Here is a 25,891-nt window from a genome sequence, read left to right as displayed (position 1 = left end):
CAGCTTGGCCTGAGATAAGAAGTTAGTAACTAAATCCCAGTTACAATAGAGTTCATAAGGGAACTAGAATATGGTATCAGAATATAAGATATAGTGTGAAAATGCCCTTCTTTAGGGAATCATCTTTTATCCAACATGTGAGTGATTTCAAGATTAGTTTTATAAGCATTGGCTACCTAACATGGTTAGATCATGGCATCCAGTCCCATCCATCCCTTCATGGCAAATAGAAGGGGAAAAACGTGGAAGCAGTGACAGACTTTATTTTCTTGCACTCCAAAATCACTGCTGATGGTGATTGCAGCCATGAAATTAAAAGATGCTTGCTCCTTGGAAGGAAAGTTATGACCAACCTAGACAGCATATGAAAAGCAGAGACATCACTTGGCCAACAAAGGTCTGTGAGTTGAAGCTATGTTTTTTCCAGTAGTCCTGTACGGGTGTGAAAGTTGGACCATAAACAAGGCTGAGTGCCAAAGAATTGATGCTTTCAAATTGTGGTGCTGGAGAAGACTCCTGAGAGTCCCTTGGACTGCAAGGAGATCAAACCATTCTGTCTTAAAGGAATCAACCCTGAATATTTATGCTGAAGGTGAAGCTCCAATATTTTTGCCACCTAATGCAAAGAGTTGACTCACTGGAAAAGACTCTGATGCTGGGAAGGATTGAGGCAAAAGGACAAGGGGATGGCAGAGGATGAGATGCTTAGGTAGCATCACTGACTCAGTGTAAATGAATTTGAGCAGATTTTGGGAGATAGTGAAGGACAGAGGAGCCTGGTGTGCTGTATTCCGTGGGGTCCCAAAGAGTCAGATACAACTTAGCGACTGAACAACAACAACCTAACGTGGGAAAATGCATTTTAAGTGTTCTTTAATCAAAGTAAGGATAATATTCTTAGACAGCTGAATATCATCTGGATGTCCAACATACCCTATTGCTATCTGCTGCAAGCCTTTCTGAGGAACTAACAGAAGAGAGATAAGTAAGCTAACCTTGTGAAGACAGAGCAACTCAAGATCTGCCAGTTAAAGAAGTTACAGAATTCTCTGAGAGAAGCAGCAACTCTACAGGGAAATGAATTTCTTTTTTCTGTGGAGTTCCCTTCATCAGTTCATGATATTGAGATGGGGACATGCTTGCACACGACAAGTGGTCACATCTCATGAGTAGTCAGGAACTTGGGGGAGCCGATAAGTAAATTGTAAAAAATGTGAATTTATCTCCTGAAGTCACTCAGTTACTAATAACCAGGTTACGATAATACTGGCATAATGATTTCTATAGCAGACCAATAAAAATGAAGTAACTGAGTTCAATCTTTTATGTTTCTTAGGAATCTGAGAAAAAGGGCTTAATTAAAAGAATCTACATGGTACAGGATATTGTCTCAACTGTTCAAAACATCTTGGAGGAATTAGCCTCTTTTGGAGAAAGAATTAAAAAGTAAGTCCTGCATTTGTATTATTGTGTTTGGAGTAAAACTGCCATGTTCTTGGACCAGCAAGGGGGAGGGTCTTGGGGAGGGTAGGATCAGAAAATACAAAAACAAACAAAAAACAGAAACAACAGTCTTGGGCCTCTTAACTTTGGTTGGTTGCTTCTTCAGGTTTGTCAGCTTCACAAGGGTGGACCACGTGACCCAATTTATGCTAGTTATCTGAGCATAATTATTAATAGTGCCTTTTTTATTCTCAACATATTCTGGTTTAAGTGATAAACTATAGATTAAAACATAGATTTAATTCTCTAATGGAGTCTCAATTGAGAAAGCCTCTCCGTGATTCATGTTTGTTTTTTGTGTTTTTTTTTTGCTTACTTTGTTTTACGCATTGTTAACTCTGTGTTACTTGGTCTTCATTTGATATCCATGAACAGAGAAGGTTTTTTTTTTTAATAGTAAGTGATTGCTCCCTACTTTAAATCCAGAGTTGTATCAGCCACGTTGTTCTTTCTAAAGAGCAACTACTGTTCTTATTTTATTGGCCATTCTAGTTTCTTTACATAAAGGACATATTTTTTAGAAATTACATGGGTAAAGAAGAGATTAAAATTAGTACTAAAAGCCAAGTGAAATTTTGTCCATGAAGATGTAGGGAAATCAATAAGTGGTGGTTAACATCAGGAAATATAAACAGCTAATGTGGAACTTTCTGTGGTTACTGATTTTCTTCCTCAGTCACTTATTATAACAAATTGCCCTTGAACATCCATTTATTATTGGCATAGAAAACATGTTTCTTTTGCTTAAAAGGCAGGTTAAAAGTTATCTTTAAACAAGTTTAGTGAGTTTTTATTGAATTTACACGTTATTTTCATGAGCAGTGTCGAGAAAAATTAAGGAGTAGTAGGATTTTTGATCATGTATATTGATACATGTCTGTTTTATCTCTCTAGGTTTCATATAAATTGAAAAATGACTACTGAATGTACCCTCAAAGTTGCTTAGCAAAAATATAAGTGACAGTAAAAAATAGTGCAGTGATGAAGAGGGCACTATAATTTCTCATTCACTCATTCAACTATCAGTGTTTGAATCTCAGGCACTGACTTGGTTTAAGAATAAGAAGTGCATCCAAATTAACAATGACGATAGAAACCAACCAATGTCATGTGCCAGCCAGACACTGTTCTAAGTCTTTGACATGTAGCAACTTCTTTAAGGGGTTATTTAGAGAAATTGGATTAAATGATTCCAACAACCCTGCAGAGTAAGGATTGTTAGTATCCGCATTTTACAGATGAGGAAACTGAAGCACAGAATGATTAAACATCCAGCCCAGATCACACAGTGAATAAGCCATGGAGCTTGGATTTGAATCTGCCTGCCTCACTTTATACTATAGTGTCATTATCCTCTGGATATCTGTTTTGTGTATGTGTGTGAGTGTGTGTTTGCCTTTATGTTTTGTTTTTCTATTGTGGTGTAGCTGATTACAATAGTATATTAGTTTCAGATGTACAGAATAATAAGTTTTTATAGATTACATTCCATTTAAGGTTATTATAAAACATTGGGTATATTCCCTGTGTTGTACTTGTATATCCCTGTAACTTATTTCTTTTAAACATGGTAGATTGTACCTTTTAATCCTCTCCCCATGTCTTGGTACTCCCCACTTTCTTCTCTATAGGAATCTATTTTCCAATGAAGGGAAAGAACACTAATAAGACAGCTAAAATAACATTGATGCTAGATAGAGGCTAGATGGGATGTGGAGATGGGTACTGCATCCCCGGAAGGATGTAGGGGAGAGAGAGAGACAGAGGAAAGTTCTGAAGAAGCAACAACTTATCAGCATCTCTAAGGATGGGAAGAGCCAGCTGGGCATAGAGCTGATGAATGGGAGCTTCAGTGGCTGGGTGGCTTTGTGCAAAGGCTCAAAGCCCAAGACTGTGCTCGATGGAGGGAGGTGGAGGGGAAATAGCATGTCTGTGCCACCGGGGACGGATGTGGCGGTTCCTGGAGGTGAGGCAGGTCACACGGGCCTTGAGTGGATGCAGAAAGTCAATGAAAAAAAAGTGAGCAAGAGATGGACTGGCAGGAAAGAAGATAAGAGGATGTGGAGTGGGGGCAAGGCTGAGAACGGAAGGCCATGTCCTTTGGTAAGACTGTCTCCGGGCTTGCATGTCTGTTAATAGACAAATGTGGCTGTTGTGCTGTTGATAATGGTCAAGGAAATGTGTCTGATGAGAAGAGGGCAGAGTGATTTAAGCAGCCCCTCAGCTCTGCAGTGCCTTTTGGCGGCGGCCGTGCCCAACACAGCTGTGGTGGCCATGTCTTGAGACGTATTTTCAGCCATGAACAGAGCACTGTTCTGCCCAGCTGTGACACAGGAAGGCGCATGAGGCTCAACTCCTATTAATTCTTCAGCCATTCATTATTGCAGTGACCTTAAGGTTCCCGCTGGGCATTCAAGCACAACATCATGTGTAACTCTGTTGGAATTCCATTGTAACTCAGTGCATAAGGACCAGGAAAACTTTTACCCAACTTTTGGCAGCTAGAGAATAAATAAGCATGCTTAAATCTCTCAGAGCGGGCTTCCCTTGTTACTGGCAGAGAAGACCCTGATGATTCTGTATTCACTTGGAGCGAATGGTATTTTCTTTTCTCCACGTTCTCCAATTACCTTCTCATTGTATACAGATTTCAAATGTATGTATACATCAGGCTAATATTTGCTTAGCATGTGGCATTTGTATTATCCCAGGCAGCAGACAGGGTGGGTCAGAAGAGTAATGTATATTATTTGTCCTATTACTATGAAGTGTTGGCTACAGCACTAGTGTCCTTGAGTGGTTAGGGAAATCTCCTCTCTGCAGAGAAGATAATGAGATTAAGGTAGACTTAGGACAGGGGAGTCGTCCTTGCAGATGTTCTGGAGTAAGGCTTAGAAGGCATGTTTCTAGGAAGAACTTCTCTGACTCTGAAGTCATGCTGTGAAATATTAAAAGATGAGAAAGCAGGATAAATGAAGTTTGGATGAAGGTGAGCACAAGCGGAAGGACAAATTGACGTATCTTGTTTTTAATCTAAAGTTACATGTTGAGGGACTTCCTTTGTAGCCTGTTGGCTAAGACTCTGCTTTCTCAGTACAGGGGGCCTGGGTTCAATCTCTCATCTGGTAACTAGATCCCATGTGCTGCAACTAAGACTCAGCACAGCCAAATGAATATTTAGTTACATGTTGAAAGGGACAGAGAATGAAGGCAGAATGACCAGGGGTGAGGGCAGAAGGCCAGCTGTGGGGAGTGAGTTCACAAACTGGGGCGAAAACCATGATGGAGAGCATCCTGTGAGGTAAATCACAAAAGAGTAGTCTGCAGGCTTTTGTGGCCCGTGTCTCTGTTTCTGTGGATAGAAGAGTCAAAGGACTTCATTTTTTCTGTGCCTAGGAAATGAAGAAGATAATGACTCTGTTGACACAAAGGTCACCCAGTGTGGTACCCAGTTGGGGGAGGAACTCTAGAATGAAGTTGTTCCCACCTTACTGGGTGTTGAGACAGTTATTTGTGGGTTTTGTCAAAGATATTCTTAGGATATGTTAGTGAACCTGAAGAGTTGAATGAATGAAGGAGATTCCTTGAATGTTTTCCTTAACTGAAATGTTCAAGTCGGGCATTCCCTTAGGATTTAATGGAGAGCTCCCAAGTCAGGAAATCCATCAAAGTCCATGAAAATGCTTAACAGATTGTTTAATTTTGAGATATAAAGCTTTGACTTACCGAGTTCTTCAATCTTGGATGTTCTTTGAAAGACCAGCACTGCAACATATTTCCATGGTAACTGGAGTGAAGAGTCTAGTAAGGTTTTGAGGGTTAGTGCTACTATATACTACTCAATTCAGTTCAGTTGCTCAATCGTGTCTGAGTCTTTGTGACACCATGGACTGCAGCACACCAGGCTTCCCTGTCCATCACCAACTCCTGGAGCTTGCTCAAACTCATGTCCATTGAGTTGGTGATTCCATCTGAGCATCTCATCCTCTGTCATCCCCTTCTTCTCCTGCCTTCAATCTTTCCCAGCATCAGGGTCTTTTGCAATGAGTCAGTTCTTCACATCAGGTGGCCAAAGTATTGGAGTTTCAGCTTCAGCATCAGTCGTTCCAATGAATATTCAGAACTGATTTCCTTTAGGATAGACTGGTTGTATCTCCTTGCAAGCCAAGGGATTCTCAAGAGTCTTCTCCAACACCACAGTTCAAAAGCATCAATTCTTCAGTGCTCAACTTTCTTTATAGTCCAACTCTCACATCCATACATGACCACTGGAAAAACCATAGCCTTGACTAGGCAGAACTTTGTTGGCAGAGTAATGCCTCTGCTTTTTAATATGCTGTCTAGGTTGGTCATAGCTTGTCTTCCAAGGAGCAAGCATCTTTTAATTTCATGGCTGCAATCACCATCTGCAGTGATTTTTAAAACCAAAAAAAAAAAAAGTCTCTCACTGTTTCCATTGTTTCCCCACCTATTTGCCATGAAGTGATGGGACCGGATGCCATGATCTTAGTTTTCTGAATGTTGAGTTTTGAGCCAACTTTCTCACTGTCCTGTTTCACTTTCTTCAAGAGGCTCTTTAGTTCTTTGCTTTCTGTCATAAGGGTGGTGTCATCTGTGTATCTGAGGTTATTGATACTTCTCTTGGCAATCTTGATTCCAGCTTGTGCTTCATCCAGCCTAGCATTTCTCATGATATACTCTGCATATAAGTTAAATAATCAGGGTGACAATATATAGCCTTGATGTACTCCTTTCCTTATTTGGAACCAGTCTGTTGTTCCATGTCCAGTCCTAACTGTTGCTTCTTGACCTTCATACAGATTTCTCAGGAGGCAGGTCAGGTGGTCTGGTATTCCCATCTCTTTAAGAATGTTCCACAGTTTGTTGTGATCCACACAGCCAAAGGCTTTGGTATAGTCAATATGCAGAAGTAGATGTTTTTCTATGTTTCAAAGTTCTCCAAGCCAAGCTTCAACATGAACCATGAACTTCCAAATGTTCAAGCTGGATTTAGAAAAGGCAGTGGAACCAGAGATCAAATTGCCAACATCTGTTGGATCATAGAAAAAGCAAGAGAATTCCAGGAAAACATCTATTTCTGCTTTATTGACTATGCCAAAGCCTTTGACTGTGTGGATCACAACAAACTATATAGAGCTACTCAACACTAAAAAAGCTTAAGATTATGGCATCTGGTCCTGTCACTTCATGACAAATAGGAGGAGAAAAGCTGGAAGCAGCAACAAATTTTATTTTCTGAGCTCTAAAATCTCTGCTGAGGGTGACTGCAGCCATGAAATTAAAAGATGCTTGCTCCTTGAATGGAAAGACGTCACTTTGCAGACAAAGATCCATATAGTCAAAGCTTTGGTTTTTCCAGTAATCATGTATGGATGTGACAATTGGACCATAAAGAAGGCTCAGCACTGAAGAACTGATGCTTTTGAACTGTGATTGTTGGAGAAGACTCTTGACAGTCCCATGGACAGCAAGGAGATCAAACCAGTCAATTCTAAAGGAAATCAGTCCTGAATATTCATTGGAAGGACTGATGCTGAAGCTGAAGCTCCAATACTTTGGCCACCTGATGCAAAGAGCTGAGTCATTGGAAAAGACCCTGATGCTGGGAAAGATTGAAAGCAAAAGGAGAAGGGAGTGGCAGAGAATGAGATGGTTAGACAGCATCACCGACTCAGTGGACATGAATTTGAGCAAATTATGGAAGATAAAACTTCCAGAGAATTTGTCCACACTCTGTGAAAGACAGGGGAGCCTGGTGTACTGCAGTCCATGGGGTCACGAAGAGTCAGACACGACTAAGCGACTAAACAGCAAAGCCAGTATATAATATCTTTGAATTAAGTCCTCAGTTTTATAAGCAGGAATATTGAGTGGATTAAATGAGTAAAATGACCTCCTTACATTTTCTGAAATGTCTACTATATAAGCAGTGAGTGTAGGTTCTTTTTACAATTTTCATTTATGGCTGTGCTGGATCTTCAGTGCTTTGTTCAGCCTTTCTCTAGTTGCAGTAAGCAGAGGCTACCCTTCGTTGTGGTACGCGGGGTTCTTGTTGTGGAGGCTTCTCTTGTTGTGAAGCACAGGTCCTAGGCATGCAGGTTTCAGTAGCTGGGGCTCTCAGGCCCTAGAGCACAGGCTTAGTAATTGTGCAAGGGCTTAGTTGCTCCGTGGCATGTAGAATCTTCTCAGACCAGGAATTGAACCCATGTCCCCAGCATTGGCAGGGGGATTATCCACTGCGCCACCAGGGAAGTCCGAGTGTGGGCTCTTGAAGCAGCTCTCTGGATTCAGATCCTAGCTCTGTCACTTAGACTGGAAGTGATTTGTGGCCAACTACTACCTCTCCTGACTCAAGTTCTCATCTGTAGAATGGACATACCAGAAATTCCTATTCATAACATATCTGGAAAAATTAGATGATTTAGTGCCTGTAATGTGTTTAAACTAGTGGGTGGCCTGTAGTAATCACTTAAAATTTTTCATGATTATGAATATTGGTAAAATTGCTTTGACTTTCTTTTTCTGTGTATTAAACTTTTTAAAACCTGTGAAACATTTAACCATTTTACTACTAAAACTGTGGGTTGCTTAGGAAAAAAATACATGACTTCACTGACTAGGATGTTGGGAGGGCAAATCCAACATGGTGTGTGCAAATGTGTCTGGTACGTAACTTCATTTTTAGCATCCAGCAGATAAAGACACATGACTCACCACATACTTGCACACGAGCAAATGATCATTGAGATCTTTATAAGGATTGCATTAATTGGGAAAAATTGACATCTTGATAAAAATTTTTTTAATATATGAGTGTAATATAGTCCTTTATCTATTTGGGTTATCTTTATTGAAGTAATATCTTCAATATTACTTTAAGAGTTTTATACATAAATATTTGACACATTTTTGTGAGATATAGTCTGAAGTACTTGATTTGTTTCAGTTATTTTAAACGGCCTCTTTTTTTCCGGTTTTATCTCCACCTGTTTGTTACAGGATAGAAAAGTGAAATTTGTTTTCCAACATTGACTTTGTATCTGTCAACCTTGATAAACTTAGTTATCTTAATTTTCGTATGAAGATTATTATTCTGGATGTTGTATTATATAAACATATTGTCTAGGAATATATTTTTCTTTCTTATTTTTCAGTCCTTATACATTTTACTTTGTTTTCTTGCTTTATTGTCTTGGATAGTAACGCCAATTGGAGAAGGCAATGGCACCCCACTCCAGTACTCTTGCCTGGAAAATCCCATGGGCGGAGGAGCCTGGTAGGCTACAGTCCATGATGGGGTCACGGGGAGTCGGACACGACTGAGCGACTTCACTTTCACTTTTCACTTTCATGCATTGGAGAAGGAAATGGCAACCCACTCCAGTGTTCTTGCCTAGAGAATCCCAGGGACGGGGGAGTCTGGTGGGCTGCCGTCTATGGGGTCGCACAGAGTCGGACACGACTGAAGCAACTTAGCAGCAGCAGCAGCAGCAGTAACACCAATACAGTGTTCAACAGAAGTGGTATTTAGCGAACATTCTTTCTCATACTCCTGTCTTTTTCAGAGAGAAACCTTTCAACGTTTTGCCCTTAATGATGTTGTTTTCTGTAAAGATGCTTTATCAGCTTCAGGAATTTACTGTTTATTCCTATTTTGCTGAGATTTTTTATCATGAATGTAGGTTGAGTTTTGTCAAACTTTTGTCTGTGTTCTTTGAGATCATCTTTTGGTGTTCTTCTATTTTTGTTAATGTGTATTATTATTGTTGATTTTCAAATATTAAACCAATCTTACATTTCTGGAATGAAGCCAGCTTCATCTTGCTACCCAGTCTCCTTATATATGCTGGGATTTTATTTACAATTTTTTTTTACTTATGATTTTTGCAGCTTCAATCATCCGTGAGATTGGATATATAGTTCTTGGAAATTCCTTACAGCGTGAAGGTTATTCTAGACTCATACAATAAGTGGGCAGTATTCTCTCTCATTATCTGCAGTTTGTGTAAATCTTGTGTCATTACTTCCTTTTAAGAGTTTATAGAATTTTCTGGTTAAGTCTCTGGGTCTGAAGTTTTCTTTCAGGAAAGATTTTAATCAAATAGTCAGTTTCTGTGGTATATATAGGTTTGTTCAGCTATTCTATTTCTTCTCATATATGTTTGTGTATCATTTTCTAAGAGAGTGTCCATTTAAAATTTTCTACTTTTTGACATAAAGTTGTTTATATAAACCTTCTTGTCGTCGATGACAGTGGAATCTAGCATTGTCCACTTCTTTATATTTAAAATTGTGTTTTCCCTTCTTCTTGACAGTCATTTATCAACTATATTATTCTTTAGCAAGAACTGTCTTTACCTTTGTTAATCTCCCTGTTGCCTGTTTTCTTTTCCATTAATTACTACTCTTATCTTTATTACTTTCTTCCTTCTACTTTCTTTGAGATTAATTTACTCTTCTTATTTTAACTTTTTAAGATGGATTGCTAGATCATTTATTTTCAGTCTTTCTGTGTTCCTAACATAAGCATTTAAGGCGCCACATTTTCCTAGGTGCTTAGCTCTCTGCCAAATATTTTGGCACTGATACTCATTATTAATTCACATTTAGTAAAAACTTGCTTTATAATTTCTGTTTTTATTTGTTCCTTCACTTGAAGTATATTGCTTAATTTCAAAGTATATGAAGATTTTCTAGCTATCTTTTTGTTCCTGGTTTGTTTTTTTATATAAATTTATTTATTTAAATTGTGCTCCTGGTTTTTAACTGCATTGTTTTATGGTCAGAAAATAGAGACCTAACACAGGTCTTTTTGCCTAACACAGGTCTGAGCACCTTTTTGCCATTCCACAGTCTAATATTCACCATTACTTGCAGCATCTTCCAGTCAGTTCAGGAACCCTCTTAATCTATGTTCTGTATCTCTTCTTTTTGACATCTATCTTTCTACTCTTTGTGATGCCTTTTAAGTCCTTTTTTGGGCTGTCTTGCATGACTATTTTCTGTGGTATTTAAAATTCTGTTTAATTCATGCATGGAGGTCTTAACTTTAATCACTGTGTTTCTTTTTAAAGTTTTACTTGCTTTGTTTTCAAATCTTCTTGGTCGTTTTTTACAGTCTCGTCCTTGACCATTTTTAAGCCCTTGTTTTATGACTTTTAAAGTATTAAGCATTATTATTTAATGTGTTATGTTTGCTCTCAGTATATGAGGTCTTCTGTTCGGGGTTTTGCTGTTACTTCTGATAGCTTTACTCGTGATGCTCTGTATCCATTTATATTTTACTGTTTTAACTGTCTATGAGCTCATATTCCATGTGTGTATGCGTGAGTGTGTGTGGAGTATACTCAGATATATGGGTTGATAATGCATTTCTTTAGAGAAGATTACTGCTCTAGTCACTTTGGGGTGATTCAACCTGGAATCTCTTTTTTTAATTAAATTTTTGCTGAGGTTTATTTAAAGTGTACTGGTAATGGCACCCCACTCCAGTACTCTTGCCTGGAAAATCCCATGGACGGAGGAGCCTGGTAGGCTGCAGTCCATGGGGTCGCTAGGAGTCGAACACGACTGAGCAACTTCACTTTCAGTTTTCACTTTCATGCATTGGAGAAGGAAATGGCAACCCACTCCAGTGTTCTTGCCTGGAGAATCCCAGGGACGGGGGAGCCTGGTGGGCTGCCGTCTATGGGGTCGAACAGAGTCGGACACGACTGAAGCGACTTAGCAGCAGCAGCAGCATAAACTTGTATGATAAATCCTGGTACCAGCATCGTGACACAGAGAGTTCTTTGCATCTATTTGTATATGGTAGATTTGTTTTCCCTTCTTTTCATCCTTTTCCACTCTGTCTTTCTACTTGTCTATCTCAATTCATCCTTACCCTGAATATGTAAGTTTTATGCGGTGTTCTTCTACTTGAATCTTCTTTTGTGGAAGCCCTAGGCTATATTTATCTTATGCCCCCCACGTAGTTAACAGATATAGAAGTTCAAAATTTTAATATCTGGCAGAAATTATTGGAGTGAAATTGACTTTGAAAGTTGGTAACCTCCAGAATTCTTGCAATACAGTATCTTTTACACTCTATTGTTTTCTTATTTTTAAGTTGGTTTAGTGGTAGCTTTCTCTTTTTTTTCAAGGTACTAAAATTATTTGTTTATGATTTTATTTAGATATTATTTGATACTGAGGCTTTTTTCTTTTTAACTACTCACAAACCATACTGCATCAGACATTAATGTACCATCTCTGCATCCTTGTGCAAAGATATTTGCAGGTTACATTTCTTGCCCTGGCATAACAGGAGCAATTATGGAGTCCACAACATTTTCACAAGTATTGTGAAGTTGCCTCCTAAGAAGTTCTACTTGGAAGAGAATGGTCAGTAATGGACCTACTATATGCAGAAGTTTTGATGAACTTGGTAGTGTAAAATATATAATTCTTATCTTTAAAAACTATGAACAACGTTTTTTAAAAGACAAGGGAACAAACTGAAAGTGTTTGCAACAAATATGACAAAGAACTGATTTCTTTAGTTTCCAAAGAGATTTTGTTTGAGGAAAATATCCAGCAACAAAGTTCCAGGGAAAACAGATAAGCAGTAACTTCTTTGTGTGTATATGTGTGTGTGGTTAAAATATGCAAGAAATAGAACTCTTTTTTTAATAAACTTAAGGTAAAAATTTAATTTGAATACTAAGCTATCTTTCATGTGTTGCTACTGCTGCTGCTAAGTCGCTTCAGTCATGTCCGACTCTGTGCGACCCCATAGACAGCAGCCCACCAGGCTCCCCCGTCCCTGGGATTCTCCAGGCAAGAACACTGGAGTGGGTTGCCATTTCCTTCTCCAATGCAGGAAAGTGAAAAGTGAAAGTGAAGTCGCTCAGTCATGTCCAACTCTTCGCCACCCCATGGACTGCAGCCTACCCGGCTCCTCCGTCCATGGGATTTTCCAGGCAAGAGTACTGGAGTGGGGTGCCATTGCCTTCTCCATCTTTCATGTGTTACCAGAGCTATTTTTTAAAATTTATTTTTAACTGGAGGATAATCGGTTTACAATGTTGTGTTGCTTTCTGCTATACAACATGAATCAGCCATGGGTACACTTATGTCCCCTCCTTCTTGGACCTCCCTCCCACCCCCAACCCCATCCCACCCCTCTAGGTTATCACAGAGCACTGGGGCTGAGCTCCCTGAGTTACACAGCAACTTTGCACAGCTATGGGGGAAGTTTTACATATGTTTCACCATATGTAAAACAGCTATCTGTTTTACATATGGTAATATACATAAAGAGCTAACCATTTTAAATGCCAGTTCCTATATAATTCTAGCAAAACTTTATGCTATGGGTATTATTATTATTCCCATTCTGTGGAGAAGAAATTATTGTTCAGATTGATTTGAAGACTTTCCTGTCTTTCTCAGCTTTTCAGAGATAGAGCCTGAACTCAAATCCATGCCAGTTTGCTTGTAAATTTTTTTAAATACTTAAATAGTTGCCCCTGGTGAGGATATAAGCTGAATATCACTGATCATCAAAATGATCAACAGTCACATTAAAATGTGTTCAACTTGCTTATAATTTAAGGGCATGAAATAGCAAACACACACATACATAACGTAGTATTGTGTCTCCCCATAGGTAGTCTTTAACAAGAGATTGAGGTGTGAGTTGAATTTCTCCTATATTTTTCTATTTTTTTTTTTTGAGTATAGTTAATTTACAATGTTATGTGTGCATTTATTTGTATTTTTTCAGATTATTTTCCACTATAGGTTAATATAACATATTGAGTATATTTCCCTGTGCTATATAGTAAGTCCTTATTGTTTACTTGTTTTATTTATAGTATTATGTTAATCCCAGAATCCTTACTTCAGCCTTGATTTGCTCATCTGTAAGAGGGAGATAATCCTTACTTGAAAGAATTATTGTTAAGCATTACAATCTGTGTGTGTGTGTGTGTGTGTGTGTGTGTATATGCTGCTGCTAAGTTGCTTCAGTCGTGTCTGACTCTGTGTGACCCCAGAGATGGCAGCCTATCAGGCTCCCCCGTCCCTGGGATTCTCCAGGCAAGAACACTGGAGTGTGTTGCCATTTCCTTCTCCAATGCATGAAAGTGAGAAGTGAAAGTGTATATATTTATATATATCTTAGGACAGTGGCACCTACTAAGTGCCCAATAACTATTATAAGCTGCTCTGCCCAAATCCCCTGATATGACCCCCCAAAAGAAAAAGACAACAGAAATAAATCTTTCATCTCGTTTATTCCTAGCACAAGGCAAGGCAAAGGGTCAATAGACAGACATGTTAAGTGAAGATGCCTGGAAGAATACTCTAGACACTCATGAGCTCTCATCAAGGCAGTGCATTTAATGACTGCTTTCTAGGATTCTGGAAGGATTTCCACAGTACATTCAGTCCCACATCTCATATTCTAGATCTCAAGTCAAAACAGGCAATAGATAGGACAGAAGGAGCCAGGGTCCCTGTGAAAATGATACACCGCAACATTCCCTGCGTTATCGGTGGGTTGGCGGTGTAATGGTTTATAGCCAGCAGCTCCGTAGCCCATTTTCAGGGCTCCATAGCCCATCTTTACCCTTCTGGAGTCAACGAGTCTGGAAATTCTAAATATAAGTTATTAGAAAAACACAAGAGCCCTGTAATAATAGCCTCCCGTCTCTAAATATTTACTGGCAAGCATGTGTTAATTGAGAGAGAAATATTGACTTTGAAGTGACCTAACTCACCTTTCATTTTGAAGCTCTGCGTTCACAGAGCCACATGGCAATATTGAAGCGTTTAATCACTGTTGAGAGTCAGAGTTTCCTCTTAAGTACTGTCGGTTCCAGGAAGGCAGAGTCACCAAGATCCAGACGAGCTGGATGGCAATTGGTCTGTGACCTTCACCTCCAAACTGCCTTCCAGTGTCCAGTCATTCTGGCAGACTTTTACATCTCAGTTTTGAGAAGCAGCTTCTCCGATAGGCCTTTTTTCATGTGTATAACTAAGAAATAAAAGCATGGCAAAATGAATCGACGGCTTTTCTTTAACATCAGAGACAATGACGTGTATGTGATCTGTCTACAGCACGTTTAACTGGACGGTCCCGTTCCTCTCATTCCTGGCCTGTTTGATACTGGCAGTGGCCACCATCACGCTGTATTTCATCCCACTCCGGTACATCATTTTAATCTGGGGTAAGTTTGGCACGGTCCTTTTGCTAGCAATCAGTTCCAGGTAAGAACCAATTACTCATTTTTAAGTGCAGCTATAAACTTTAAATGTGCTTTTGTTGGCAATTAAACATGAGATTAAGAAAAGCGTTTGGGGATCAAAAACTTCCAGGACCTCCCTGAAAAGGCCAGTGGCGTGAACGGTCAGCATAGATACTAATAGGCCTCTTGCATAATTGCAATCAAATAAAAATGTGATTGTGCATGCTATTTCCCTTTGGGCTTTCAGAGTCATAAATACTCCTGAATAATATACTGTTGTGGCCCGGTAACTTTCAGGAAACGCTGTTATTCAAACAGTGAGCAAACACCTGCATCTTGCCCTGTGTGTTATATAAAAGTAGATCTAGCCACTCCTAGGCTGCTCCTGACATTTCATCTCCCCTGGAAGGAAAAAAAAATAACTTAACCCAATACTTAAAACCAGAAGCAGTGAGGTGAAAGGGAGGGGCCCACAGTGGCTACCTAACCAGTGCCTGACAGGAAAGGGAAAGCTATTATTTACTAGGGGAAATGGTAAGCCTATATAGAGTCCAGCTGCTTTTTAAAGAGTAGAAACAAAAATGGCACACTGGAAATAAATTCAGGACTTGACTTACTACTCAAGCTAACAATTGGAAAAATTACTAGCAGCTTTCTGAATATTTGTGTCTGTTGCTGGGTGGCCACTGGGTTGATATAAGGAGAGTGCACTGCAGTTAATTAACTAAGCAATCACCCCTCTTCTGGAAGAATCTCTCACTTCTGGTTTTCCATGGCTTGGCTCCTGTGACCACTTCTCAGTTCTTAACCATAGTCATCTCTAGGGATCTGCAGGTGTCAAGAGGTTCAGGGAAGCTACAAATATGTATGTTGAGATGCATTCCTCTTGAAGCAAAAGCTGAAAGCCTGCAAATGCCAGGGTGAGGGGAGCTATAAAATATTTCTAAGACCGTTAGTTGTAGATCATTTCCAAAGAGAACCCTCAAAGGTAGAATGCTGCTGATGAGAAAGGCCAAACCTGGACATGAAGAGATGGGAAAAGTCATAGGAAAAATAGAATAACTCATAACATTTCAGAAACAGAGCATAATCCATTCATTCTCTGTTTTGTCCAGGAAGTGAAAATTCTATCACATGAAGTTTCTCTCCTTTGTAACAAGTCCAAGAAAAGGAAGAGCGTTTCTAACTTCCTCTTGAGGGGTCCATTTTAATACTAGGTGATGCTCACCGTTTGAGAAAGTTCTTATGTCCATGCCTAGTTTTGTTCCTCTGTTGTGTTTTTCACTTTACATTGACCCATATTTGACCCTTAGGAAAGAGAACATGGAGCTTTTCAGGGGCCCATTGATTAAGAAGGAATATGTGTTTTATAAGAAGTATTTTCCTGAATACTCATATACTGAATGTTATCTCTGTAGACTGAATAATCTCATTCTTTCTTGCTTTTTTTGTACTAGTTTCTCAGTCCGTTTACTCTCCACATTTAAAACACAGATTCTGAAACTCTTTATGATCTGTCCCTAATGAGAATTTGATCCAAAATTACAGTCATTTTGGATCAGTGTTTTCCTCATTTTTAAGATGATGTAAGACGACAGCATGGTCAGCTTGGTAAACCCCATTGCCCATTATTTCTTCATCCTTCTGGTAGAGAATGCTTTCCTGCACCTCACCCTAGACAAAGAAGACTATACTGTATTTCTTCCTTAGATTGTACATTTCGGGATTCCAATCCCTCTTTCCATTTACTCCTAATCCCTTTGACCTCTAGTTTTATCCTCCAAGTTCTTGACAGCTTTCAATGTCAACTTTTTGCATCACTTAATGAGACATTGTTCTATTTATTGTTCAGTTTGTGAATGAAATTATGAAATAGCATCGAGTTTATGATGCTCTCCTGGACTGAAAGTAATCCTTTGAGCTTTATATTGTCTCATTTGTTAGTTTTAGATTCTAGACAGAGGTTTATAGTTCATTGATGAGTTTACCATAGATAATATAGTCAAAAGCCTTGACGATCACATTATCTCTTGCCTCTTCTCATTATCTAAAACCTGCTGTACTATCATGGAATATATTCTGCCATCCTGCTGCTGCTGCTGCTAAGTCGCTTCAGTCATGTCCGACTCTGTGCGACCCCATAGACAGCAGCCCACCAGGTTCCCCCGTCCCTGGGATTCTCCAGGCAAGAACACTGGAGTGGGTTGCCATTTCCTTCTCCAATGCATGAAAGTGAAAACTGAAAGTGAAGTTGCTCAGTCGTGTCCAACTCTTAGCGACTCCATGGACTGCAGCCCACCAGGCTCCTCCGTCCATGGAATTTTCCAGGCAAGAGTGCTGGAGTGGGGTGCCATTGCCTTCTCCGTCTGCCATCCTACTAGGACTTATTATTTTGCAAGACAAGTTAGTTATTAGCTAGCACAGACCCAGGACTTTCCTTTGCACATCTCTTACATGATCATATTCTTGGCAGAGAATTTAGCATGTAGAAGGAAACTTTATATGTCTTGAATTTCTGTTGTTCCCTTTAATCTTATTAAGGCTCAGAAGACTATTTCTTTATGTTTTTCAGGATGGAAATGAAAAAAAAAATGTTCATTGCCAAACTGTTTATAGTAGTAAATTAATTTAAAATAATCAAAAATGTTCAATAATAGAGAAATGATTTAAGCACATTATGGTAAATTTACCCAAGGTACACAGTAAAAATTATGTTTGAGGGGAAAATGATTATATGATGATATTAAATTATATTACATTATGATGTATTTTTATGATACATTTACATTATGATTTTTGTTGTTTAGTCCGTAAGTTATGTATCTGACTCTTTTGCAACCCCATGGACTTTAGCCTGCCTGGCTCCTCTGTCCATGGGATTTCCCAGGCAAGAATACTGGAATGGGTAACCATTCCCTTCTCCGGGGGATCTTCCCAACCCAGGGATCAAACTGGTGTCTCCTGGATTGGCGGACAGATTCTTTACCTCTGAGCCACCAAGGAAGACTATAATATGATATTATATTATGTTTTTAATAAGGATATTTTGTATCCATGTATAGTGTGATCACAAATACGTTGAATGTACCTATATTATATAACGTACATGTTTGTATTTATTTTGACATTCATTGTGAGCAGCCCAGTTAATACGAGGCAAGACCTTTTTCTCTTTGAATACGATTCATGTTATAAATGCACAGCTGAAGGACTACAAAAAAAAAAAAAGACTATTTCTTATTCTAAGTTACTTACTCATTTTCATTGAGTCCTAAAATTGGTAGATAAAAATCTTCAAAATTTTTGTTCACTGTTTTTAATCTTTTGGAACAAAATTATTTAACTCTATGTTCCTCTAGAGTTACATATATATTCCACTATATTTCCATATTCTTTACATCCAAATAACATTTTTATATAAATATTTCTTAAGTAGCACAATTATTTAACATAAGCCTATGAAAATAGCCTAATTTCATGATGACCATGTGGAATATTCCTTGATTCACTAACTTCACTGTAAGGTTTTAAAGGACAAGATACTTTGTGTCCTTTTTACCATGTAATTCCTAGGGAAGCTACACAAAGGTAATAGATCTTTGGTGAGTACTTTGCAAATAGTTTATGAGTGGATAAGTCTGCAAGTTTAATACCTATGATCTCATAGATGGCATTTTTTTGAGCCTGCCACCTCTCTTATTTGGGAGTATAATTTTTGAAAATTAAGTTAAAAGTGGTTTTAGAGGAATATCTAGAATTTTCTCTAGGAAACTAAATTTTCAGTACTGAATTTCAGTAATTTATTTGTTATATGTATTTCTAGAAGGCAAGGCACCTTTGAGGATTAGATCCCACATAGGTTTTCTGTATCTTTTGGAAGGTTTCCCATATTCTTTCCATTCTGTTCTTCATCATAGATGCTCTAAATGTAGCTTTTCAGTTCTGATCTGAGCCACTTCTGGTTTTCTCAAGTAGATTTAGAACATCCCAAGCAGATTTTGAGCATTTTAAAAGAAACTATGACTTATTAACTTTGTATCTCCATTTGATAGCACAATATATCTTACATGTAAGACACTTAGAGCTTGACACAGGAGCAAGCAAAGACCCTCTGCCCACCTCACGCACCCCCACCGATATATTGCAGTCAGGGTTACATGACAGCCACTCATACAACGTTGTATCTAACTCAGTTTCAAGTGGTTATTCCCTACTGACCCCACATGTGCAAAGCAGCCATGTAGTTCTTCGTCTCTCATTCTCCGTTTTGGGTTTGTTTTTTTTTTTTTTTAACTGGAGGGGTCTTTCCAATCCACTGATCTATTCTATCTATGATCATTAAATGATAAAGCCTTTCCCAAATGTTAATCCCTTGGAATTTAAATTCCACTTTCTTTCTTTGTCTAAAAGAAAACAGAATAAAAATTCACAGTATATATGCTCTATTTGTATTGTTTAGATTAAAAAATCTAAAGGTACCTGCTACTAGAGAAAGATACAACTTCCAAATTGGGTGTGTGATAACATGCTGCCAGTATAAATACTCTGCCATCACCACCTTCTTTATTTTCTTGGCTTATTGACATATACAGTAATGATGGTAGCCCTCTTCCTTGTGGTGAAATTCCAGATTTTAGAATGCTTTGTGATTCTCCTCTCAATGCATGGTACTATGTAAGGCAGGCCTCTATTATTCAACATTTAATATAAGAATCTAAGACACAGATTAAGTTGTCTGAAACCACGCAGCTAATCATACGTGGTGAAACCAGACTGGGACCCAGCTATGCCTGTCCCCAAGCCCTTCTTACTTGCCCCGTTGCTCTTCAGAGATGACCATGCGATCTCTGCTGCCATGTTGGCACTCGCTTTCACACAGTAGATAATACGTTAGAATTGCTGACATTTGAGCCTATGACACCTTAAAAAGATAAGGTGTGGTTTTGTAGCATGCAGTCTGAATTCCTTATAATTTTCAGCCTAACAAAGTTTTTCAAACAGAGACTGTCGGAGTGCTTTGTGGACTTCCTTCTGCCCTTATTGGTGTATTTGAGCTACTGGGCAGGTTTATAATCTTCTCAGTGACTAAGAATGCAGTGTTTTGATCAGCAGTGATATTATCCCTGCCTGGCTGTTCATTGTAAAGACTCCAGATGCTCACACTATATATAATTAACAATAGAAGATATATCTCTTCTCAATACGTCTTTGTCTCCCTTCGTCATTTTGCCTTGTCTGTTTTCTTTTGCTAAGAAGCCCGTGCTACAATTAAATGTCTTTAGAATAACACAGTGGAGAGCATTTTAAAGGAACACTGGGGGAAATTTTAGCTAGAAACACGGAGCTGGCTGTGGGGGCAGAGAAAAAAGGAAGGCACAGCGAGGCTTTGACTTGAGAAAAAGTGGGTTATTCGCAGGAAGTCTTCCCCGGCCCAGGCAACAAGCCACCCTTGACTTAGGAACATGTCTGGCTTCCATTTGCCACGTGGATGTAAATCTGACCCTCTTAAAGAAACCACCAGGACTTCGGCATTGTGTCAGGAATAATGGCATGCAGAAAATCCAGTTCTTAGATGAAAGCAAAGTAATATTTAATGAAAGAAGCGAAATGTCAAGCCTTTCCTGTGTTGTGGACTGTTGAATAGATAAATCTTACCTTGACTTCGGCATAGGCACCAGTGGGAGAACACACAGGAGCACTCAGCATTGTGGGGGCTGACGAGGACTTTAGTTACGGTCCTTGATAAGCAAGCACTCTGTAGCCAGACTTCAGGAGGCCACCTTGTCTTTCTGCTTTTAAAACACAGCACAAAATGCAGTTGACACTTGGTGAAAAGATCACAGTACATTAGCTATATAGGCACACCCCTACTCCTCGAAAGAGCTCCGAGGAGCAGAGTAGGAGACCAAGCTGGTGGAGAGGTGCCTCCCTCTGGGGAGGGAACTCTGGGCAGAGCTTGTCCTGGACGCGCCCGGGTGCCCCCACCAAGGACAGCTTAAACGTTTCAGTTCAGTCGCTTAGTTATCCCCTACTCTTTGCGACCCCATGGACTGCAGCATGCCAGGCCTCCCTGTGTCCATCACCAACTCCCAGAGTTTACCCAAACTCATGTGCATTGAGTTGGTGATTTAAACTTCTCATCCCCTTCTAATTACCATTGTCCTGAATCAGCATGACTCCATGGCCTAGCCAAACCCACACGCCAGCACTGTGGTCCATAAATTAAGCTAGCAACCAGAGTAAGATAATTTTCCAATAATAACTTTTCACAGTTTTCTGCAGCATCAAAGTACGACCAACATGTCAAGTTCTGTTCTGCAGCGAGAGAAGGAAAACCTGTGAAAATGAGTTGGAAGGGGGGAGATAGATTTCTTGCGGGTTCTTTTTAACAACAACAAAAAAAACAACTCCCGCCCTCCAGCTCCCACTGCTGCCTCTGGTCCTCAGCTCCCAAGCAGAGACTTGTTTGGGCTAATGAAGGCCTTTTCCCATCTGGGACATTCGTTTTCCTAGGCGAGGAGGCTGTTAATCAGCGTTGTCCAAAAAAACCAATGAGCTCCACAGTTTTAGTGTGTGTTTCTGCCGCCCTGCTGCTGGGACTGTAATGGGATTTTCACAGCTGAAGAAGGCACAGCCCCTCTCCAACGATCCCCGCCTTCCCCCTCCAAGAAAAGACATTTCTGAATGATTCCACATGACAGCAACGGGTGCATGACTTGAGATCCAGTGATTATTTTCACACTAATTTGTACTTGTGAATGCTTCTCCTTCCCCAGTTGGGTGAGTTTTTAAAGATGGGTAGACAAATGGAGAGAGATCAACAGACAAAGAGATCTCCTGATATGTCTATTTTCCAGGCATAAACAAATTCACTAAGAAGCTTCGAAACCCCTATGCCATTGACAATAATGAGCTTCTGGACTTCCTCTCCAGGGTACCATCTGATGTTCAAAAGGTACGTAATGAACAGCCACCACCAACCGGGGCCCCAACCCCAAAGTCTGGCCTGCCCACCCTGCCCCTGAGCCAGAGAGTAGGGGGCTGTGCTTGTGTGAGTCACTGAGATAACGAATCAGAAAAGCCTTCAAGAGGCCTGGCTGGCAGAGAGGTGGCCAGCAAAACCTTTGTCCAAAGCATGAGATGATGGGGGAAAATTATCCTGAAAAAGAGCTACTTAAGAATGATCTGGAACTCACACTGCGAGGCTGCAGTGCGGGGAGGTTTGTCCTTTTACTGACTGTTTGCCTCCTCAAAGAGGGTCAGATGGGCTCAGCAAGTGGGAACACAGGAAACCCAGAGCCGGGGGGGGGGGAGGCTTGCGCATTTTCCTCCTCTTCCGGATGGCAGGCATTCTCCAGGAAGTAGGGGACAAGAGGAGTATTCTTTTGATCCTTGTTTGCCCCGATTATCTCTCCCGGGCCTCCCCCCTCTCCCCTCCTGTCTGAAGACTTAAGAGATGCTGAGGACAGAGCTCCCACTTACTCCAGTACACATAAAGTCAGAGACGGCGTGCGATAATTTGAGATTAATCAGAAGCATTACTCACGGGTGATGGTCCCTTAGTCCTGTTTCTGTGGATATGTAGAGATGAAGCAAGACAACAGCACCAGAAAGTCTGTAGAGCAGCCTCATTCAGGCATCAGGCTGGTGGTAACCCAGAGGAGGGGAGGGCAGGCACAGGTATAGATCTCTCTAGTGGAGAACAGAGGTCATAGAATAGGTAGTTGGGGAGACAGTGGCATGAAATACCATCAGGACGATCAAAGAGGCGATCTGTTATTATGTGAGAGAATCAAACATCAATTCCATCCTCAGGCTGCAGTACCATAATTCATTTCCCAGCACCTCTGGGTGGAGTGCAGAGATGTAGGGTTGACAGGCCTTGGAGAGTTTCTTTCCCCTTCCTAAGTTCTAGACATTAAAATAGACTCTGTGTTGCTTTTTTAATTTTTTTTTCCTTTAACCATTTAATGATGTAATTATCTATTAAAATATATTAATATGAATTTACTGGTTAACATTACATTACAGGATTGTGAAATAGGAACTTGGCCCCTGTTTGTTGTGCCTTGAAGATTGACAGGCATATCATCCCCTGGGGGACCTTCACAAAACAGCTCTAAGGAAAGCATGCCTTTTTCACGTATCTGCTTTCCACCAAGCTCAGCTTATGTGATGGGGTAGGATGTCCTTGGGGAATTTGGCACAAATACTCAAAATAGTGAGCACATGTGGTCTGTGATACAATACTTACACAAAGCCATTCCACAGTCAGCCTATCCGAGCCCACACACCAAAGTGATGTGATTGCAACGTAGCCTCACTTGGGTCACACCGTGTGTTTGTGCCTGCGTCCTTGAAGAAAGGAAGTTCCCAGCAAGCCCCCCCTAAGGGCTGTCTATGCACAGTTTGGGGACCAGCCCTCAGCGAGGTCATCCAGTTGGCGTTGGCATGAAGACTGAGGATGCAACAAAAGAGCATTCGAAGGAAGTGCCCAGGAAGCTAGTGAGATCTGCGTGTATCTCCAAGAACACTTGCTATTAACACAATAGGCAGTTTGCCACTGGGGACTCCCCACGTGCACATGTTTGTCGCAGATGTTTTAGCCATTATACTGTAAATGAAATCCATTTTTAAGAGAAATCTTTATTAGTCTGGGGCTGGTATCCATTTCAACATTCTTTCCCTCTCTGGCAAAAGAAATGGATATAATTGGCAGAAGTTTTTTCTCCCCAAGATTTTAGATACTTTTAAATGAATAATTTGTAGTAAGTTGCTGTATCATATACTAAGATAAACATTCCCAAGGGGCCGTTATCAACCCCTTTCCTGGTCGAACACGGGCACACAGAGAACCGAAATCTAGCAGTGCCCTGAGAGCAGGTAGAAACCCATGCATCTCATTAGAAAAATCTGCTTCTAATATTTTGGTTTCAAGAAGTGATGCATGACTCTTCAAATCCTTCCTGCAATTAATCCCTCCATGTTCCTGTGTTTAGAAAATGATTCATTACCTTTGAACCTTCCTTCCTTTGCCGTGCGGTGTCCTTGGGGAGCCATTAACACGCTGTGGTGAGCTAGGGTTACCTACCCGCCAGCGTCACGTCTGTCTGTTTTCACAGGTGCAGTACGCGGAGCTGAAGCCGGGCAGTAGCCAGAGCCCCGTTCGGAAGAAGCGTGGCGCGCTCTAGGACACACCCTGACTCTGGACACCAGCAGCCAACGGCGTGCTGGGCTGACGAGACTGGTGTTCTCTGCTGTTCAGTGGTAGCCGTGGTGTCTTTCTGAAACGCGTGCCGTGTTGAGCCCTGTCTTTACCCTCCCCGTCTTCATGGCATAGATGCACGTGCCCATGGGCACATCCGTGTGCAGGGGTAATCAACTTTGCATCTGGAGTCAGCCCAGTGAAAGGAAACACTCCAGAGGCTGTAAAAGACTAACATCCCTTCTTCTAACAGGAGACTAAAGCAAGCTTCCAGGGGTCTCAGCACCCTCCTTAAGAACAGCCAGGATGCCACTTGGATGCAAGCGTGACTTTGAACTTGTTTTCACATCTCTAACAGTTTCGCATCAAGATTCAGTTACATTCGCTCGCACCCCCATCCTCCTTTCAGATGATTGCTTTTTTTTTCCCCCCTCTGAGTTAACAAGTCCTTGATAGCCACCATCTACCCAAATAATGTATATTATAAATAGATTTTTTTTAAATTATTACCTGGATCATCCCAGTTCTTTGGGGATCTTTCAGCCATAACAAGTAAAGACCTAGATGTAAAATTTCAGTAAGCTGCTTGGTGCTGGATGCCAGCCTGCCTCCTGGTCCACTGCTGGCAATGGATGCTCTAGAAAGTTCGGAGCGATCATTCGCCCAAAACGTGAAGGACTCAGTGAAAATATTTGGGTGCTTCAAATAGCCATTTCTTCTGATGTTACTTTTTGCTTATTTCCCAAATGTAATCTCAGTAGTATAGCTTGAGAAAGAGGGGGAGGGGGTGAATGAGTGAATTCTGAGAGTATTTAGAAAGATAGACTGAGGAGCAAGGGACCAGTGAATGTGGGTGCTGATCTGAATGAATCACTTGCCTGCACTTTTAAGAAAGTAAAAATGCTGTAGCAATCCACGTGGATCTTTTGTTCCTAAGCAAAATAAGCTACACATAATAAAAACATATATCTCAGAACCCCATTCCTAGAAAGGTACAATCCCCAAAGTCTTTTTGAGTATATACTTTACCATTTCGCTGTAACCTCCTCCAAGTAAATATCCGTTTTTGTGCATATATAAAATGAATGCAAATATCTTTCTGTTCAAATGATATTTAAGTTGTAAAGACTATATTTTGTTGACACATACTTTGTATGTGCAGTTTTATATGTATATATCTATAAATATATGTATTGTAAAGAAAAATTGAAGTAAAAAGATCCGATTCAATAGTGAGTTTTACTGTGTGTGTGTTTTTTTTTTTTTTCTCTCTCTCTCTCTCTGGGTTGTAATTTAATAATCTTCAAACAAAATGTTTATGAAAAATGCCAAAGATTCTAAACCTTATCATCCCGTGTCTGTTTTTCTTCATACTCTATCTTCCTGGGTTGCTTTCTCGCTGAGCCAGATTTCTGCATGATTTGATTTACTTCAAGTTAATGAAGCTGGCTGAAAAAGAACCTTACAGAAATTATAAAAGCTCCAGTAAATCTCTGAGTTGTACATACAATAGATATCCAAGAACCTCTTTTGTGAAACCAGTTACTCAATCTTCTGTGTAAACAATGCCTCATTGTCTCACTCCCAACTACCACCCAGTGTATCACAGTCTGTCATTTTGTAATGACCTAAGTCAGACGTTTTTAAACAGACACGTGAGATCTGATCAGTCATTTGAATGAAAACTTTCAGCAGCAAAATAACCCCTTATTTATTCAAAAGTGGAACCAATACTTTATTGTTGCTCTTTTCTATAGAATCTCAAAATGAAATAATTCGCCCGAAAAGAAGGCGTCATTAGTTAGACTTATTTCTTCTGTAGTCCGATTGGAATTATCAGCATTGAGTTTAGGACACAAATAGCAGCTGAGATGCAAAAGCAAGGACAGAATCAACCTTTAATAACTTTGTATGGAAAACAATTGTTAAT

The 25,891-nt window shown here is 40.1% G+C and overlaps 1 protein-coding gene across 6 annotated transcripts in view; it reads left to right on the top strand.

Annotated features, from left to right (window-relative positions):
• MCTP2 (multiple C2 and transmembrane domain containing 2) overlaps positions 1-25,197 on the top strand; it is a 260,113-nt gene extending 234,916 nt beyond the window's left edge. For all 6 annotated transcript variants that reach the window (XM_070775046.1, XM_070775043.1, XM_070775042.1 and 3 more), the window contains 4 exons: positions 1,337-1,446; positions 14,629-14,738; positions 21,614-21,711; positions 23,879-25,197. In XM_070775046.1, the coding sequence (XP_070631147.1) occupies positions 1,337-1,446; positions 14,629-14,738; positions 21,614-21,711; positions 23,879-23,947 (387 nt within the window). In that variant the 3' untranslated portion in view covers positions 23,948-25,197. The remainder of the gene's footprint in view (positions 1-1,336; positions 1,447-14,628; positions 14,739-21,613; positions 21,712-23,878) is intronic.
• Positions 25,198-25,891: the final 694 nt, after the last annotated feature.

This window comes from Bos indicus, chromosome 21 (assembly GCF_029378745.1).
Source record: "Bos indicus isolate NIAB-ARS_2022 breed Sahiwal x Tharparkar chromosome 21, NIAB-ARS_B.indTharparkar_mat_pri_1.0, whole genome shotgun sequence".
NCBI classification, from domain to species: domain Eukaryota; kingdom Metazoa; phylum Chordata; class Mammalia; order Artiodactyla; family Bovidae; genus Bos; species Bos indicus.
The sequence above is the reverse complement of the archived record's forward strand: the minus strand, read 5'-3'. Positions and strand labels throughout refer to the sequence as shown.